This window comes from Calidris pugnax, unplaced genomic scaffold, assembly GCF_001431845.1.
Source record: "Calidris pugnax isolate Ruff unplaced genomic scaffold, ASM143184v1 scaffold243, whole genome shotgun sequence".
Classification (NCBI taxonomy): domain Eukaryota; kingdom Metazoa; phylum Chordata; class Aves; order Charadriiformes; family Scolopacidae; genus Calidris; species Calidris pugnax.
Window position 1 is genome coordinate 97,783 of NW_015090973.1, and position 16,037 is coordinate 113,819.

At 58.7% G+C, this 16,037-nt stretch overlaps 1 protein-coding gene and 2 long non-coding RNA genes across 5 annotated transcripts; all 3 read right to left on the reverse strand.

Moving 5' to 3' along the window:
- Window positions 1-3,972: 3,972 nt before the first annotated feature.
- On the reverse strand, window positions 3,973-6,027 carry LOC106894310 (ras-related protein Rab-39B-like). The gene is made up of 2 exons (XM_014952924.1): window positions 5,741-6,027; window positions 3,973-4,393 (listed from the first exon to the last, which is right to left on the reverse strand). The coding sequence occupies exons 1-2, from the start codon at window positions 6,025-6,027 to the stop codon at window positions 3,973-3,975; spliced, it is 708 nt and encodes a 235-aa protein (XP_014808410.1).
- Window positions 6,028-6,993: 966 nt separating this feature from the next.
- On the reverse strand, window positions 6,994-9,725 carry LOC106894305. 2 transcript variants are annotated; one of them, XR_001413243.1, is made up of 5 exons: window positions 9,552-9,725; window positions 9,131-9,198; window positions 7,970-8,019; window positions 7,559-7,660; window positions 6,994-7,213 (listed from the first exon to the last, which is right to left on the reverse strand). It is a non-coding gene; the product is annotated as an uncharacterized LOC106894305 (long non-coding RNA). The 2 variants fall into 2 exon arrangements; XR_001413244.1 differs by having other exon boundaries at window positions 9,131-9,201.
- A 2,345-nt stretch (window positions 9,726-12,070) lies between these two features.
- LOC106894306 lies at window positions 12,071-14,834 on the reverse strand. Of its 2 annotated transcripts, none has more exons than XR_001413245.1 (5): window positions 14,608-14,834; window positions 14,187-14,254; window positions 13,026-13,075; window positions 12,636-12,737; window positions 12,071-12,290 (listed from the first exon to the last, which is right to left on the reverse strand). It is a non-coding gene; the product is annotated as an uncharacterized LOC106894306 (long non-coding RNA). The 2 variants fall into 2 exon arrangements; XR_001413246.1 differs by having other exon boundaries at window positions 14,187-14,257.
- Between the last annotated feature and the right edge of the window lie 1,203 nt (window positions 14,835-16,037).

Genomic DNA, 16,037 nt, shown 5'->3' on the forward strand with positions numbered 1-16,037 from the left:
TTGCCAGGAAGGCAAAAGCAGCTTCAGGGAGAGGAGCAAGTCCAGGCAGAGCCAGCACCCGAGGAGAGCCCAGACCCACACACGCCTCTGCCCCCCGTGGGGTGGGAAGCACCCACTTTGCTTCCCAATCCAGCCGGGCTTCTCTATTCCAGGCAATCCCCTGGCCTGGGCAGCTGGAAAAAGCTCAGAGCTCTCCCCATCCACAGCATCTCCAAGCAGAACCAAGAAAAGGATGGTTTTTCCAAGAGAAGGATGGGATGTGGCTGAAGAAAAGCCTGCTCTGCAGCAGGACGGGTACCCTCACGGTGCCCTCAAGTGAAGAGGTTCTCATCAAACAGCCCCTCATTAGAGAGCACATCAAGGAAAGGTGTGCGATGAGAAACTCCCGCCCAGGTGCTGTGGACACACAACCAACACCTCCACCGACTTCCCCAGAGGAGAAAGAGCCAGCGGGTTACTCACTGACACCCAAAAATCCAAGATTCCTTTGAGACACTACATAACCCCCCAGTGAAAACCCAGCACGGAGCCACCACCTCCCATCACCAACCCTCCTGCACATCCCGTTTGATTCCAGCGCGTTACACGCCAACACATTCCTGATATCCCCATCATCATCATCATCATCCACCCATCAACACATCAAAGCCCACGCAGCATCCCCAACATCCCGGCGGCTGGAAGCCCACGAGCTACCCCACCGCAGCAACGGTTTGATCGCTAACGAAGGGATTTGTAATTGCAGTTGGCTTCCACCCGTACCTGCCAGCCTGCCTCCCCTCAGCTCAAACATCGCCTCGACGAGCAGCAAAACGGGGCGGCAGAACAGAGATGTTTTACCGCTTCCCGAATAAAAAATAAATTAATAATGATAACAAATAAAAACCAAAATCAAACGCTGTCAAGTGACAGCATCACACCCGCTCACACGGAGCACCCGGGCAGTCGGCAGCGCGTCACCGCAGACACAAGCTGTACCCTCGGAGCTTCGCTGGCTGAAGGAGTGTCAAGGCTTTGGGAACATACGGTGTGTTGAAAAAGGCTGAGAAAAGTCCTTGTCCCCTCCCTCCTCACCCTGCAGAGAGACCACTGCCTCCCCTCCCCTCCAGCACTTTCCTTCTGAGACATTGAAATCACCATGGGGAGATCGGGTGAAAGCACAGGTAATTCCTGTTCTTCTGATCAAAACTGATACAGGAAATAATTAATGCATTTTTGTTAAGGAAATAAAAAAATAAAAACATCCTCCTCCTCCTCTCTGTTTCATAAGGCTCTGGTTGAGTTCCAAAGGTAAGGAGCGCTATGTTTATCCCGATATTTACCTCCTGCAGCAGATTATGTTTGTCCATGGGAATCCTAGAAAATCCTCGCCTTCTTTATTAAGGCCGTGTCAGCAGAGATACACCAAGGACCTCGCTGCCTTTTAAATCACACCCAATGCTCAAAATCGCCAGGGAAACCCAACTGAAGGTGCCAGAGCTCGGCACCACGATGGAAAAAAAACCAAACCCAAACATCAAGTCAATTAGCAAAATGAGCAGCATCGACACCCGACACACGCTGCAAGCAGGACGTCCCCGTCAACGACCACAACGCTGCAGGAAAACCTTCAGTGAACTGAAAACACAACCGTGCAGCCATTAAAAAATAAAAATTAAATAATAACACTATTGCAACGCCAGGAGATTAACTCAGAAAAGCAGATGAAAACTCCACCTTCCCCAGTTGCTGTTTCCTCCTGAGAAGAGGAACCGAGCAGCTGCTGGGCTTGGCCTGTGTAGGGATGATGAAGACGATGGGATGATGAAGATGATGCTTGACTTTGCTGGGTGCCCTTGGCTGAATTTCTGCACTATTTTCACAAACCCCAAATGCCGTTGCTCCATTAGAAAAGCTCGGATGAGGTTTCCCAGCTGAAGGGATACAGGGAGGCTGGTGTTTTTCTCCACTTGGTTTTAAAGAAATGTCTCAAAACACCATCTCGGGGAGTCTTTGTGCTGAAGGGGATGGGGGTGTCCAACGTGGGGGACAAAACAAGAAGACCCTTGAGATACACAGGAAAAAACGACCCACAAAGCTTGCACTTTAGAGAACGCAACTACAGCCTCAGATGTGTCCTTCCCAACCAAGATTATCCCTAAAGTTCATTAGAACAGGTGTTTTTAGTAAAAAAATCAAATGTTCTTCAAGTATCCTGAGATGTTTTTCTAGTAGTAAAGCTGAAATGTTACAAAAGTTGCAATAAATCAAACTTTAGCTTCAGGATAACTAATCACTACTTGGGTTTGTGTTTTTTCTGCCAGTCAGAAGTTTCAAAAGGTTAAACTCTTTCCAAACCCAGCACAATCTATGAGAGATTCTCAGCTCATTCTATCATTAATGCACCAAAAGGGCACAGTTCTTTTGTTTCCTTCCAATTCTCTTTCCCATTTAAAAGCCCCGGGCGGGAGGTGGGATCCTGCCCAGCAAACCCAAGGCTGAGGCTTTCGGCGTCTGTTTCTACCACTCGAGCCATTTACAACCCTTTCTGACGAGAAATCACGAGAAACAGTTAATGTGCAACCACTTCCACCGGCCCAGCAAACAAAGCCAGCCCCACCATGGGGCTTGCAGCCATGCATCTACCTCGGAAAAAAAAAAAGGAGACAAAAGTTTAAACCCGCTGTATTCACGTTGCCAGATCCTGGAATCATGAAATTGTTAGAGCTGGAAGGGACCTTCTAGAGATCCTCCAGTCCAACTCCCCTGCCAAAGCAGGGCTGCCCAGAGCACATCACTCAGGAGCATCCAGGTGGGGCTTGAAGATCTCCAGATTTGGGACTCCACACCCTCCCTGGGCAGCCTCTGCCAGGGCTCTGCCACCCTCACCCTGCCCGTTGCCCCTCGTCCTCTCACTGGGAACCCCTGAAAAGAGTCTGGCTCCATCCTCCCTCAACCCACCCTTTAGATCCTTGGAAGCATTGAGAAGGTCTCCCCTCAGCCTTCTCTTCTCCAGGCTCAGGAGCCCCAGCTCTCTCAGCCTTTCCTCAGCAGGGAGATGCTCCAATCCCTCCATCATCTCTGGTGCCCTACACTGGACTCTCTCCAGCAGTTCCCTGTCTCTCTTGAACTGGGGAGCCCAGAACTGGACACAGGATTCCAGTTGTGGCCTCCCCAGTGCAGAGCAGAGGGGGAGAATGACCTCCCTCCACCTGCTGGTCACACTCTTCTTGATGACCCCCAGGATCCCATTGGCCTCTTGGCCACAAGGGCCCATTGCTGGCTCATGGAGAGTTCACTGTCCCAACCATCAATGGGTCCCTGCTCCCATTTTCCCAGGGTGGTGGCCCCAGGACAAGAGGCCCATCAAGTGCAGACATTTGGGGGGGAATCTTACCCCACCAGTGACCTCCCTTAGAGCATCACCCATGTCACGAGTTGAGTTGAGTTGAGAGTTGGGTTGAGTTGGGTTGAGCAGAGCACAGCAACATGTCCCTGCCAGGGGACAGCCACTCGCCCACAGCCTTTATTTAGTGTGGAAAAGCCTCAAATTTATTAAAAACACTCCTGCAGGAGGGGAATATTTTTTTCAGAGCCCCCAAATCAAGGCTCGAAATAAACCCAAGCCCAGGGCGGGGGGGACACACAGCCCCGAGCATCACCCAAGGGCAAGGGGGGGACACATCCCCAGGGGTGGAGGGTCCTGTGTCCCCCCTCCCAGTTGGGTTGAGTTGCTGTGCTCTGCTCAACCCAACATGTCCCTGCCAGGGGACAGCCACTCGCCCACAGCCTTTATTTAGTGTGGAAAAGCCTCAAATTTATTAAAAACACTCCTGCAGGAGGGGAATATTTTTTTCAGAGCCCCCAAATCAAGGCTCGAAATAAACCCAAGCCCAGGGCGGGGGGGACACACAGCCCCGAGCATCACCCAAGGGCAAGGGGGGGACACATCCCCAGGGGTGGAGGGTCCTGTGTCCCCCCTCCTTGTCCCCATCAGCACTGGCAGCGCTCCCGGGGCTCCCCCCGCGCCGGGGGCCGGGGGTGGCTCTGGCTGGGGATGAGCCTGATGCCACCACAGCCCCGGAGAGGGGTGTCCCCCCCCCGGCCCAGCGCCCGCTGGATGCCCCCCGCCAACGTCTGGAAGGCCAGCTCCACGTTGAGGTTGCTGAGGGCCGAGGTCTCCACGAAGGCCACCATGCCCAGGGTGGTGGCCAAGTGCCCGGCCTCCTCCGCCGACACGGCTCGCTCGGCCTCCAGGTCACACTTGTGTCCCACCAGGACGAAGGTGGGGGGGTGAGGGTCCCCCGCGGCCTCGCGGTGCCACTCGGGGACGCGCTCGAAGGAGGCCCGGTTGGTGAGGTCAAAGACCAGCAGCACCCCCGCCGCGCTCCGGTAGAAGGACCTGGTGATGGACCTGGGCAACACCAGGAGGGGGGGAGATTTGGGGGACACCCCAGCACCCACCAGCTCCTGCCCCCTGATTTGGGGGACACCCTAGCACCCCCTGCCCCGGGATGGGGGTCGGGGGACTTTTGGGACCTCAGGAGCAGGGGTGGGGAGACCTGCCTGGACCATCTGCACCCCAATTTTCAGTTGGGGCAGAACTGGGGGGCTCTGGAGGGTTTTTGTGGGAGCTCAAGGGTCCTTCTGTGCCCCCCCCAGCAGTGGGGATGGGGCAGCACCCATGGATGGGTGCTGATGGGGCAGAAACAGGGCACCCCCAACCAACCCTAGGGCCCTCAAAAGGGATGGGGGCAGCATGGGACCCCCCCCAACTCCAGCCCCAGCTCTTCAGCCCCTCCTGCCCCATTTGAGCCTCCCTCATGCCCCTGGGAGCTCCAGGCTCCAGCCTGATGGGATCAGGGAGGGGATCACCCAGCCCAGCAGCACCCCAAGATTAGCACCCCAGGACCCTGCACCCCAGCACTGGGACCAGGACCCCAGAACCAGGACAGCAGGACCTGCACCCCAAAACCAACACCCCAGGAGCAGCCCCCCAAGACTGGAACCCCAGAACTGGGACCCCAGAACCAGGACACTGGGACCAGCACCCCAGGAACAGCTCCCCAGGACCAGCACCCCAGAACTGGGAGCCCAGGACCAGCACCTTGGGACCAGGACCCCAGGAGCAGCCCCCCAGGACTGGGACCCCAGGACTGGGACTCCAGGGCCGTCACCCACCCCTACTCCTTTGGGCGCTCCCCAAAACCAGCTCCATCTTGACCTCAAGCCCATCCCAAAGTCCCATCAGCCCCTAAAGAACTGGGACACCAGGATCCCAGGACCAGGTACCCCAGGACTGTCACCCCAGGACCAGGACTCCTTCATCAGGACCCCAGGGCCATCACCCACCCCTGCTCCTTTGGCCGCTCCCCAAAACCAGCTCCATTGTCACCTCAAGCCCATCCCAAGGTCCCACCAGCCCCTGAAGAACTGGGACTCCAGGACCAGGACACCAGGACCAGGACCCTGGGAGCAGCCCCCCAGGACTGGGACCCCAGAACCAGCCCCCCAGGACTGTCACCCCAGGACCAGGACCCCATCATCAGGACCCCAGAGCCATCACCCACCCCTTCTCCTTTGGCTGCTCCCCAAAACCAGCTCCACCTTCACCCCAAGCCCATCCCAAGGTCCCACCAGCCCCTAAAGTGCCACTGTCCCAGGGAGCCATCGCTGCCCCGGGGTGGGACGAGTCAGTTGGGTGCTGGGGTCCCACATGGGGGCTGCGTCCCCCTCCTTGGTGTCCCCCCCAACCCCTCACCTGAACCTCTCCTGGCCGGCCGTGTCCCAGAGCTGCAGCTTGGCCGTGCTGGTGGGTGACAGGGGGACGGTGCGGCTGTAGAACTCCACGCCGACCGTGGGGCAGGGGGTGGCTGCCCCCCCAGAGGGTGTGGGGCAGGGGGTGGCCACCCCCCCAGAGGGACCCTCGGTGAAGCAGCGCAGCAGCGAGGACTTCCCCACCGCCGCGTCCCCCAGCACGATGACACGGAACTGGTAGTGTCCCCCCATGGGGTGGGGGTCCTGGGGGGGACCTGTCACCATCCCCATGCCTGTAGGGGCAGATTGATTGTCCCCAGGACTGTCCCCACCCCTGTCCCAGCAGGGATTTGCTGAGACAGGTCCCCACCCTTGTCCCCACTCCAAGGTGGACAAAGAAAGCGTCCCCGGGGAGGAGGAGAAGCTGTTGGCCACGTCCTCCAACGTCACCCAGGATGTTGTCACACGCCAGCTGTCACCCAGGACATTGTCACACGCCACCTCTGTCCCCCTGCCTGGCTTTGGTGACAAAGACCCCAGGCTGGGGGTCTACAAAGACGCTGGTGCCCCCGAGGAAGCCAAAATCCTACGAGGGCTGAGCCCCATAGGAAAGGGGTTCTAGTGTCCCCAAGGGGAGAAGGGAAGGGACATGGAGGGGCACCATGTCCCCAGGACAAAGGTGCTCTCTGCAAACAGGTCACCTGCAGACAAGGACTTTGCCACCTGCCACCCCCACCTTGGGGAATGACAACCCCCCCAAAAGCTCTGAGGGTGCTGTCACCCCCAGTTTGTTCTCCCCCGTAAAGAAAAGGGTGACCCAAGTCACCAGGGATGGTGGCAACGTTGGGGAGACGCTGCTGTGACTCCCCAGGGCTCCACGGGGGAGGCTCCAGCAGAAGAGCTGCTGCGGGTGAAGGCTGCTCCGTGTCCCCACAGGTTCCACAGCAGCTCCCTCAGGTGGTAACTCCACTCCTGAGGAGCACCCACCTCCACAGAGAGGCAGAAACATCCACTTCCAGCTGGGAAGAGCACATCCCAGTCACACACCAGTTGCCCGGAGATCCAGCCCATGGAGAACCAACCGTGGACGGGTGACCTCAGGTGGGAGAAGTCGGGGGCTGGAACTAGGTGATCTTTAAGGTCCCTTCCAACCCAAACCATTCTGTGATTCCCAAGTTGCTCCAATCTTCCCAAGCCTCACCCCCAGCCGTGGGTAGGAGCACTCAGGTGTCACCCCCCAACCGACCACAGCAAGAGTTTCAAGCAATTCCATTTATTCACCCTCAAAATACTTTATATCCAAGCTCTTCTCCAGAGAAAAGCCCACAGAAGGGTCCACTCTTCAGGTTCAACAGGAGCCTGAGCAACACCTGGAGCTGCTGTTCCCAGGTGGGGGAGCTCCAGGCCCGGGAAGGAGCCAGGCTGGGAAAGAACAAGCTCATGCACCAAACCCTCGGGGAAACGGCTCCACTTACACCTGAAAAGAGGGGATAGAAAAGAATCCAACCTGAATGAGGAGCAGTTTGACCCGGCTGCAGGTTTCATGAGGGAGAAGGAATCCCCCCTCCCCGCACCGTGGGGCCGTTTCAGCTCCCCCCAGCCTGGCCTCAGCCCCATATCCGCAGGATTCATCCAACAGTCTCCAAAGAGAAGAGTCATCACGGACCAGGCTGCGCCCCCAGAGGGTCTCCAGGCCACCCAATTAATTAAAAACCTTACTAACGAAGTCCATCCTTCCCACCGGTCACACCAGCCTGAACTGCCTCTCCCTCCTCCATCCCGCTCATCAAACACCTGCTAATTACTCCCAAAGGCCACTCACCTGCCCCGTGTCACCTCTCCAGCCCCAGGGACACAACCGAACCCCTTCACCAGGGACAGGGGCTCACATGCTCTCGGCCTTTTCCACTAAATGAGTTAATTCCTGAAAAAAACAGAGCTCTGGGTAAGTATCCAAGGTACCACAGGAACATCAGGAACCCACGCAGACGGATCCCGGTCCCTCTGCCCTCTCCCCACCACCTTCACCCACTCCCTCCCCCAAGGAAGGAGACCCCCAGGGACTGTCTCCCAACCAGCCTCTCTCGGAGCAGGATCGCACCAGCAACGAGGCCCAGACCAGTCAGAATTTTGTTTTTCCTCCTTTTTCGACCACGAGATCGGTATTCAGATCTGATGGGAAAGGGATCTGGAGGGACAGGGACAGTTCTCCAAGAAGGGCACGTGTCCTTACCTTGGGACTATCCGGCCATCGGCGGAGCGAGCTCTGGAACACCAACAACCCTGGAAAACACCACAACAACCTTAGCATCAGCCCCACAAGTACACATCCCCGACCCAGGAACCACCAAGAAACATCCCAAATTTCTGAAAATGTATAGGAGGGGCGAGTGACAGCAACAGGCAAGAAGAGGCCCAGCAGTCAAAGACCTTCCCGTTGCTCTGGCATGTTGTTGGAGAGCTGTAGCTATCACACAGAGCCACAGCTCTTGGATAAACATGCAGCTCACACACCCTGACACGGCCTCAGATGGAGGAAAAGAGTCACCTACTGCCTTTGGGTCAGGTCTGAGTCCCAGTTGTGCCACCAGCCTGGCCCCGGTGACACTGGAGGGAGAAATTCCCCTCTTATTCCACCCACTGTCCAGCTCTGGAGTCCTCAGCAAGGGAAGGACATGGAGCTGTCGGAGCAGGGCCAGAGGAGGCCATGGAGATGCTGGGAGGGCTGGAGCCCCTCTGCTGGGAGGGGGGGCTGAGAGAGTTGGGGGGTTCAGCCTGGAGAAGAGAAGGCTCCGGGGAGACCTTGGAGCCCCTTTCCAGTCCCTCAAGGGGCTCCAGGAAAGCTGGGGAGGGACTCTGGATCAGGGAGGGGAGCCCTAGGAGAGGGGGAAGGGTTTGACACTGGAAGAGGGGAGATGGAGCTGAGATGTGGGGAAGAACTTGTTTGGTGTGAGGGTGGTGAGAGCCTGGCCCAGGTTGCCCCGAGAAGCTGTGGCTGCCCCATCCCTGGAGAGGTTCAAGGGCAGGTTGGAGGGGGCTTGGAGCAACCTGGGCTGGTGGGAGGTGTCCCTGCCCAGGGCAGGGGGATTGGAACTGGATGATCTTTAAGGTCCCTTCCAACTCTAACCCATTCTCTGATCTCGACTGAACAAGAAATAAGGAGATTCTGCAGTTCTTAATGCCTGGAGAGATAATTCCAACAGTGGGATATCCTTGTCTGCAGAGGCCAACCCCGAGCAGGAGCCCTGCAGAGGATCCGCAGCACCAGGTACAATCCACACCGGCAGTATCCGGTAGCAGAGGACCGGGAAATATGTCTGCTCACTCCTCTGGCCAAGAGAGACCGTGAGGGCAACATAAAGGGAGCCTCCAGGGCCTGGATGGCACATCTCACCTGCCCAACGCCGCTATCCGAGGAGCCACCATCCATCCAGCGATGGGATCACCTTCCAGGCCAGGCTGCTGCTGGGGGAGAAGGGAGTCCGGAGCGTCAGGAGAAGCACCGTGGAGACCCAGCACCTCCCACCTCTCCCCGCACCAGGTCCGGCCTCACAAACAGGCGTTCGGGCTGGTTATCGCCTTCTACCGACAACCCCCCCTCAACCCGGGCCAGGCCCCGGCGCCACCCCGTCCCCGGGCCGTGTATTTTCCTGAAATGTTGCCGGACAGTTACGGAGACTCAAACTGAGCGGCGACCGTCGAGGAAAAAAAAATAAACCCTTCGCTCTCGGCTCCTTTTTGACTGCATCTGCCACACCACCCAGGCAGACGCAGCTTCGATAGGGCCGGGGTAGGCCTGCAGGCCCGGCACTCACCCGAGGCGGCCCCGCCATCTTCCCCGCACGCCGGGCCCGGCCCGGGAGGAAGGAAGGAGAGAGGGAACAAGGCTCTCCCGCGGCCGCGCTGCCCCTTCACGGCCCATCGGGACGCCGATGCGGCGGGAGAGCCCCCGGGGAAGGCGGATGGCGGCGGATGGCGGCGGATGGTCCCCCCCAGCAGTGGGGATGGGGCAGCACCCATGGATGGGTGCTGATGGGGCAGAAACAGGGCACCCCCAACCAACCCTAGGGCCCTCAAAAGGGATGGGGGCAGCATGGGACCCCCCCCAACTCCAGCCCCAGCTCTTCAGCCCCTCCTGCCCCATTTGAGCCTCCCTCATGCCCCTGGGAGCTCCAGGCTCCAGCCTGATGGGATCAGGGAGGGGATCACCCAGCCCAGCAGCACCCCAAGATTAGCACCCCAGGACCCTGCACCCCAGCACTGGGACCAGGACCCCAGAACCAGGACAGCAGGACCTGCACCCCAAAACCAACACCCCAGGAGCAGCCCCCCAAGACTGGAACCCCAGAACTGGGACCCCAGAACCAGGACACTGGGACCAGCACCCCAGGAACAGCTCCCCAGGACCAGCACCCCAGAACTGGGAGCCCAGGACCAGCACCTTGGGACCAGGACCCCAGGAGCAGCCCCCCAGGACTGGGACCCCAGGACTGGGACTCCAGGGCCGTCACCCACCCCTACTCCTTTGGGCGCTCCCCAAAACCAGCTCCATCTTGACCTCAAGCCCATCCCAAAGTCCCATCAGCCCCTAAAGAACTGGGACACCAGGATCCCAGGACCAGGTACCCCAGGACTGTCACCCCAGGACCAGGACTCCTTCATCAGGACCCCAGGGCCATCACCCACCCCTGCTCCTTTGGCCGCTCCCCAAAACCAGCTCCATTGTCACCTCAAGCCCATCCCAAGGTCCCACCAGCCCCTGAAGAACTGGGACTCCAGGACCAGGACCCTGGGAGCAGCCCCCCAGGACCGGGACCCCAGAACCAGCCCCCCAGGACTGTCACCCCAGGACCAGGACCCCATCATCAGGACCCCAGAGCCATCACCCACCCCTTCTCCTTTGGCCGCTCCCCAAAACCAGCTCCACCTTCACCCCAAGCCCATCCCAAGGTCCCACCAGCCCCTAAAGTGCCACTGTCCCAGGGAGCCATCGCTGCCCCGGGGTGGGACGAGTCAGTTGGGTGCTGGGGTCCCACATGGGGGCTGCGTCCCCCTCCTTGGTGTCCCCCCAAACCCCTCACCTGAACCTCTCCTGGCCGGCCGTGTCCCAGAGCTGCAGCTTGGCCGTGCTGGTGGGTGACAGGGGGACGGTGCGGCTGTAGAACTCCACGCCGACCGTGGGGCAGGGGGTGGCTGCCCCCCCAGAGGGTGTGGGGCAGGGGGTGGCCACCCCCCCAGAGGGACCCTCGGTGAAGCAGCGCAGCAGCGAGGACTTCCCCACCGCCGCGTCCCCCAGCACGATGACACGGAACTGGTAGTGTCCCCCCATGGGGTGGGGGTCCTGGGGGGGACCTGTCACCATCCCCATGCCTGTAGGGGCAGATTGATTGTCCCCAGGACTGTCCCCACCCCTGTCCCAGCAGGGATTTGCTGAGACAGGTCCCCACCCTTGTCCCCACTCCAAGGTGGACAAAGAAAGCGTCCCCGGGGAGGAGGAGAAGCTGTTGGCCACGTCCTCCAACGTCACCCAGGATGTTGTCACACGCCAGCTGTCACCCAGGACATTGTCACACGCCACCTCTGTCCCCCTGCCTGGCTTTGGTGACAAAGACCCCAGGCTGGGGGTCTACAAAGAGGCTGGTGCCCCCGAGGAAGCCAAAATCCTACGAGGGCTGAGCCCCATAGGAAAGGGGTTCTAGTGTCCCCAAGGGGAGAAGGGAAGGGACATGGAGGGGCACCATGTCCCCAGGACAAAGGTGCTCTCTGCAAACAGGTCACCTGCAGACAAGGACTTTGCCACCTGCCACCCCCACCTTGGGGAATGACAACCCCCCCAAAAGCTCTGAGGGTGCTGTCACCCCCAGTTTGTTCTCCCCCGTAAAGAAAAGGGTGACCCAAGTCACCAGGGATGGTGGCAACGTTGGGGAGACGCTGCTGTGACTCCCCAGGGCTCCACGGGGGAGGCTCCAGCAGAAGAGCTGCTGCGGGTGAAGGCTGCTCCGTGTCCCCACAGGTTCCACAGCAGCTCCCTCAGGTGGTAACTCCACTCCTGAGGAGCACCCACCTCCACAGAGAGGCAGAAACATCCACTTCCAGCTGGGAAGAGCACATCCCAGTCACACACCAGTTGCCCGGAGATCCAGCCCATGGAGAACCAACCGTGGACGGGTGACCTCAGGTGGGAGAAGTCGGGGGCTGGAACTAGGTGATCTTTAAGGTCCCTTCCAACCCAAACCATTCTGTGATTCCCAAGTTGCTCCAATCTTCCCAAGCCTCACCCCCAGCCGTGGGTAGGAGCACTCAGGTGTCACCCCCCAACCGACCACAGCAAGAGTTTCAAGCAATTCCATTTATTCACCCTCAAAATACTTTATATCCAAGCTCTTCTCCAGAGAAAAGCCCACAGAAGGGTCCACTCTTCAGGTTCAACAGGAGCCTGAGCAACACCTGGAGCTGCTGTTCCCAGGTGGGGGAGCTCCAGGCCCGGGAAGGAGCCAGGCTGGGAAAGAACAAGCTCTTGCACCAAACCCTCGGGGAAACGGCTCCACTTACACCTGAAAAGAGGGGATAAAAAAGAATCCAACCTGAATGAGGAGCAGTTTGACCCGGCTGCAGGTTTCATGAGGGAGAAGGAATCCCCCCTCCCCGCACCGTGGGGCCGTTTCAGCTCCCCCCAGCCTGGCCTCAGCCCCATATCCGCAGGATTCATCCAACAGTCTCCAAAGAGAAGAGTCATCACGGACCAGGCTGCGCCCCCAGAGGGTCTCCAGGCCACCCAATTAATTAAAAACCTTACTAACGAAGTCCATCCTTCCCACCGGTCACACCAGCCTGAACTGCCTCTCCCTCCTCCATCCCGCTCATCAAACACCTGCTAATTACTCCCAAAGGCCACTCACCTGCCCCGTGTCACCTCTCCAGCCCCAGGGACACAACCGAACCCCTTCACCAGGGACAGGGGCTCACATGCTCTCGGCCTTTTCCACTAAATGAGTTAATTCCTGAAAAAAACAGAGCTCTGGGTAAGTATCCAAGGTCACCACAGGAACATCAGGAATCCACACAGACGGATCCTGGTACCTCTGCCCTCCCCCCACCACCTTCACCGACCCCCAGGGACTGTCTCCCAACCAGCCTCTCTCGGAGCAGGGCAGCACCAGCAACGAGGCCCAGACCAGTCAGAATTTTGTTTTTCCTCCTTTTTCGACCACGAGATCGGTATTCAGATCTGATGGGAAAGGGATCTGGAGGGACAGGGACAGTTCTCCAAGAAGGGCACGTGTCCTTACCTTGGGACTATCCGGCCATCGGCGGAGCGAGCTCTGGAACACCAACAACCCTGGAAAACACCACAACAACCTTAGCATCAGCCCCACAAGTACACATCCCCGACCCAGGAACCACCAAGAAACATCCCAAATTTCTGAAAATGTATAGGAGGGGCGAGTGACAGCAACAGGCAAGAAGAGGCCCAGCAGTCAAAGACCTTCCCGTTGCTCTGGCATGTTGTTGGAGAGCTGTAGCTATCACACAGAGCCACAGCTCTTGGATAAACATGCAGCTCACACACCCTGACACGGCCTCAGATGGAGGAAAAGAGTCACCTACTGCCTTTGGGTCAGGTCTGAGTCCCAGTTGTGCCACCAGCCTGGCCCCGGTGACACTGGAGGGAGAAATTCCCCTCTTATTCCACCCACTGTCCAGCTCTGGAGTCCTCAGCAAGGGAAGGACATGGAGCTGTCGGAGCAGGGCCAGAGGAGGCCATGGAGATACTGGGAGGGCTGGAGCCCCTCTGCTGGGAGGGGGGGCTGAGAGAGTTGGGGGGTTCAGCCTGGAGAAGAGAAGGCTCCGGGGAGACCTTGGAGCCCCTTTCCAGTCCCTCAAGGGGCTCCAGGAAAGCTGGGGAGGGACTCTGGATCAGGGAGGGGAGCCCTAGGAGAGGGGGAAGGGTTTGACACTGGAAGAGGGGAGATGGAGCTGAGATGTGGGGAAGAACTTGTTTGGTGTGAGGGTGGTGAGAGCCTGGCCCAGGTTGCCCCGAGAAGCTGTGGCTGCCCCATCCCTGGAGAGGTTCAAGGGCAGGTTGGAGGGGGCTTGGAGCAACCTGGGCTGGTGGGAGGTGTCCCTGCCCAGGGCAGGGGGATTGGAACTGGATGATCTTTAAGGTCCCTTCCAACTCTAACCCATTCTCTGATCTCGACTGAACAAGAAATAAGGAGATTCTGCAGTTCTTAATGCCTGGAGAGATAATTCCAACAGTGGGATATCCTTGTCTGCAGAGGCCAACCCCGAGCAGGAGCCCTGCAGAGGATCCGCAGCACCAGGTACAATCCACACCGGCAGTATCCGGTAGCAGAGGACCGGGAAATATGTCTGCTCACTCCTCTGGCCAAGAGAGACCGTGAGGGCAACATAAAGGGAGCCTCCAGGGCCTGGATGGCACATCTCACCTGCCCAACGCCGCTATCCGAGGAGCCACCATCCATCCAGCGATGGGATCACCTTCCAGGCCAGGCTGCTGCTGGGGGAGAAGGGAGTCCGGAGCGTCAGGAGAAGCACCGTGGAGACCCAGCACCTCCCACCTCTCCCCGCACCAGGTCCGGCCTCACAAACAGGCGTTCGGGCTGGTTATCGCCTTCTACCGACAACCCCCCCTCAACCCGGGCCAGGCCCCGGCGCCACCCCGTCCCCGGGCCGTGTATTTTCCTGAAATGTTGCCGGACAGTTACGGAGACTCAAACTGAGCGGCGACCGTCGAGGAAAAAAAAATAAACCCTTCGCTCTCGGCTCCTTTTTGACTGCATCTGCCACACCACCCAGGCAGACGCAGCTTCGATAGGGCCGGGGTAGGCCTGCAGGCCCGGCACTCACCCGAGGCGGCCCCGCCATCTTCCCCGCACGCCGGGCCCGGCCCGGGAGGAAGGAAGGAGAGAGGGAACAAGGCTCTCCCGCGGCCGCGCTGCCCCTTCACGGCCCATCGGGACGCCGATGCGGCGGGAGAGCCCCCGGGGAAGGCGGATGGCGGCGGATGGCGGCGGATGGTGCGCCATTCTCCCGGCGCCACAACTCCTAACCCTTCCCGCAGCCGCCATCATAGAGAAAGGCGGAAGGCCCCTCGCAGTGGCATTTTATAGGGCGGAAACTCAGGCGCTGATTGGCTGTTTGAGCCGGGCCCTCCCGAAGAGCCTTCTGGGAGTTGTAGTTCGCCCTGCCTACAGCCCCCCCCCGCCATTCCACCCTCTCCATGCCACCTCCTGCCATGCCATCCTAAAAGATAACCTGGCCTCCCTCCTCCCACAGGGAAGGCAGGGGAAATCCCACCCCCAGGCAGTCACGCCATTAATTGTACCTCCCCTTGCGCTGGAGGGGTGAGCAGCACTCCCCCACCCCACCTAAACGAACCCCTGGGAGGGGGGCACAAAGGCAATGTCTCCCCCCTCTTCCCCACAAAGTGCATTTCTGGGGTTGCTCTTCGAAAAAGGTGAAGGCAGCCAGCACGTTTTTCCTACTCCTTCCCCCCTTTTGGAAGGTGGGGTGGGGGAAGAGCCCACCCTGGGGGAACGGAAGGGAATTTTGTCAGAAATCAAGGTGTCTCTGCCCAAATACCTCCGTCAGGTTCCTGGCGTATGATCCAGAAGCAGCAGGAAAGGGTTTAAAACCAGAGCATCTGCCAAGCGGTTGGAAGGGACTGATGGTGAAGCCATGGCCACAGCAAGGGATGAGGTGGAAAAGCTCCCAAGCCCTTGAGAAGGTGCAAAAAGGGATAAGGGAGAACAAATGGTTAGTTTTTAATCTGTTCTGAGCAAAATTCACACATGAAAAAAAAATAATCACAGTGCTCAGGAATCACCCTTTCAAGCTGGTAACGCCCCTCCATCACACCAAGTACCAACAAAATCAGCCTGGCCCCCGTTTAAAACAGAAATGAGTCTGGAAATGACCAAGCTCTTCTAAAACCAGCCCCTGTGACGCTGTTGGGGACAGGGGACAAGGAGCTGGTCCTGTCCCTCCTGTCTTCCAGGGACCCTGGGGCTGCTCTGCCCGGTTGCCCGGGCCACCCAGGTCCTCCTTGGCACAGCCACTCCTGCAGAGCCAACCTAGAAACGTCCCCATCACACCCCAGGGCAGGATAAAACCACCCTTATTGGAGCAAAAATCACCCACCTCCAAAATTCAGACAATTTTGGGAAACATCAAGTGTTTGGGAAGAGAACTTTCCAACAGGGAGAATCCCCACAGAGCGATCCCAAAAACCAACGGATTCACAGTAGAACTCGGCCTGCCATGAGAAGATGGATAGA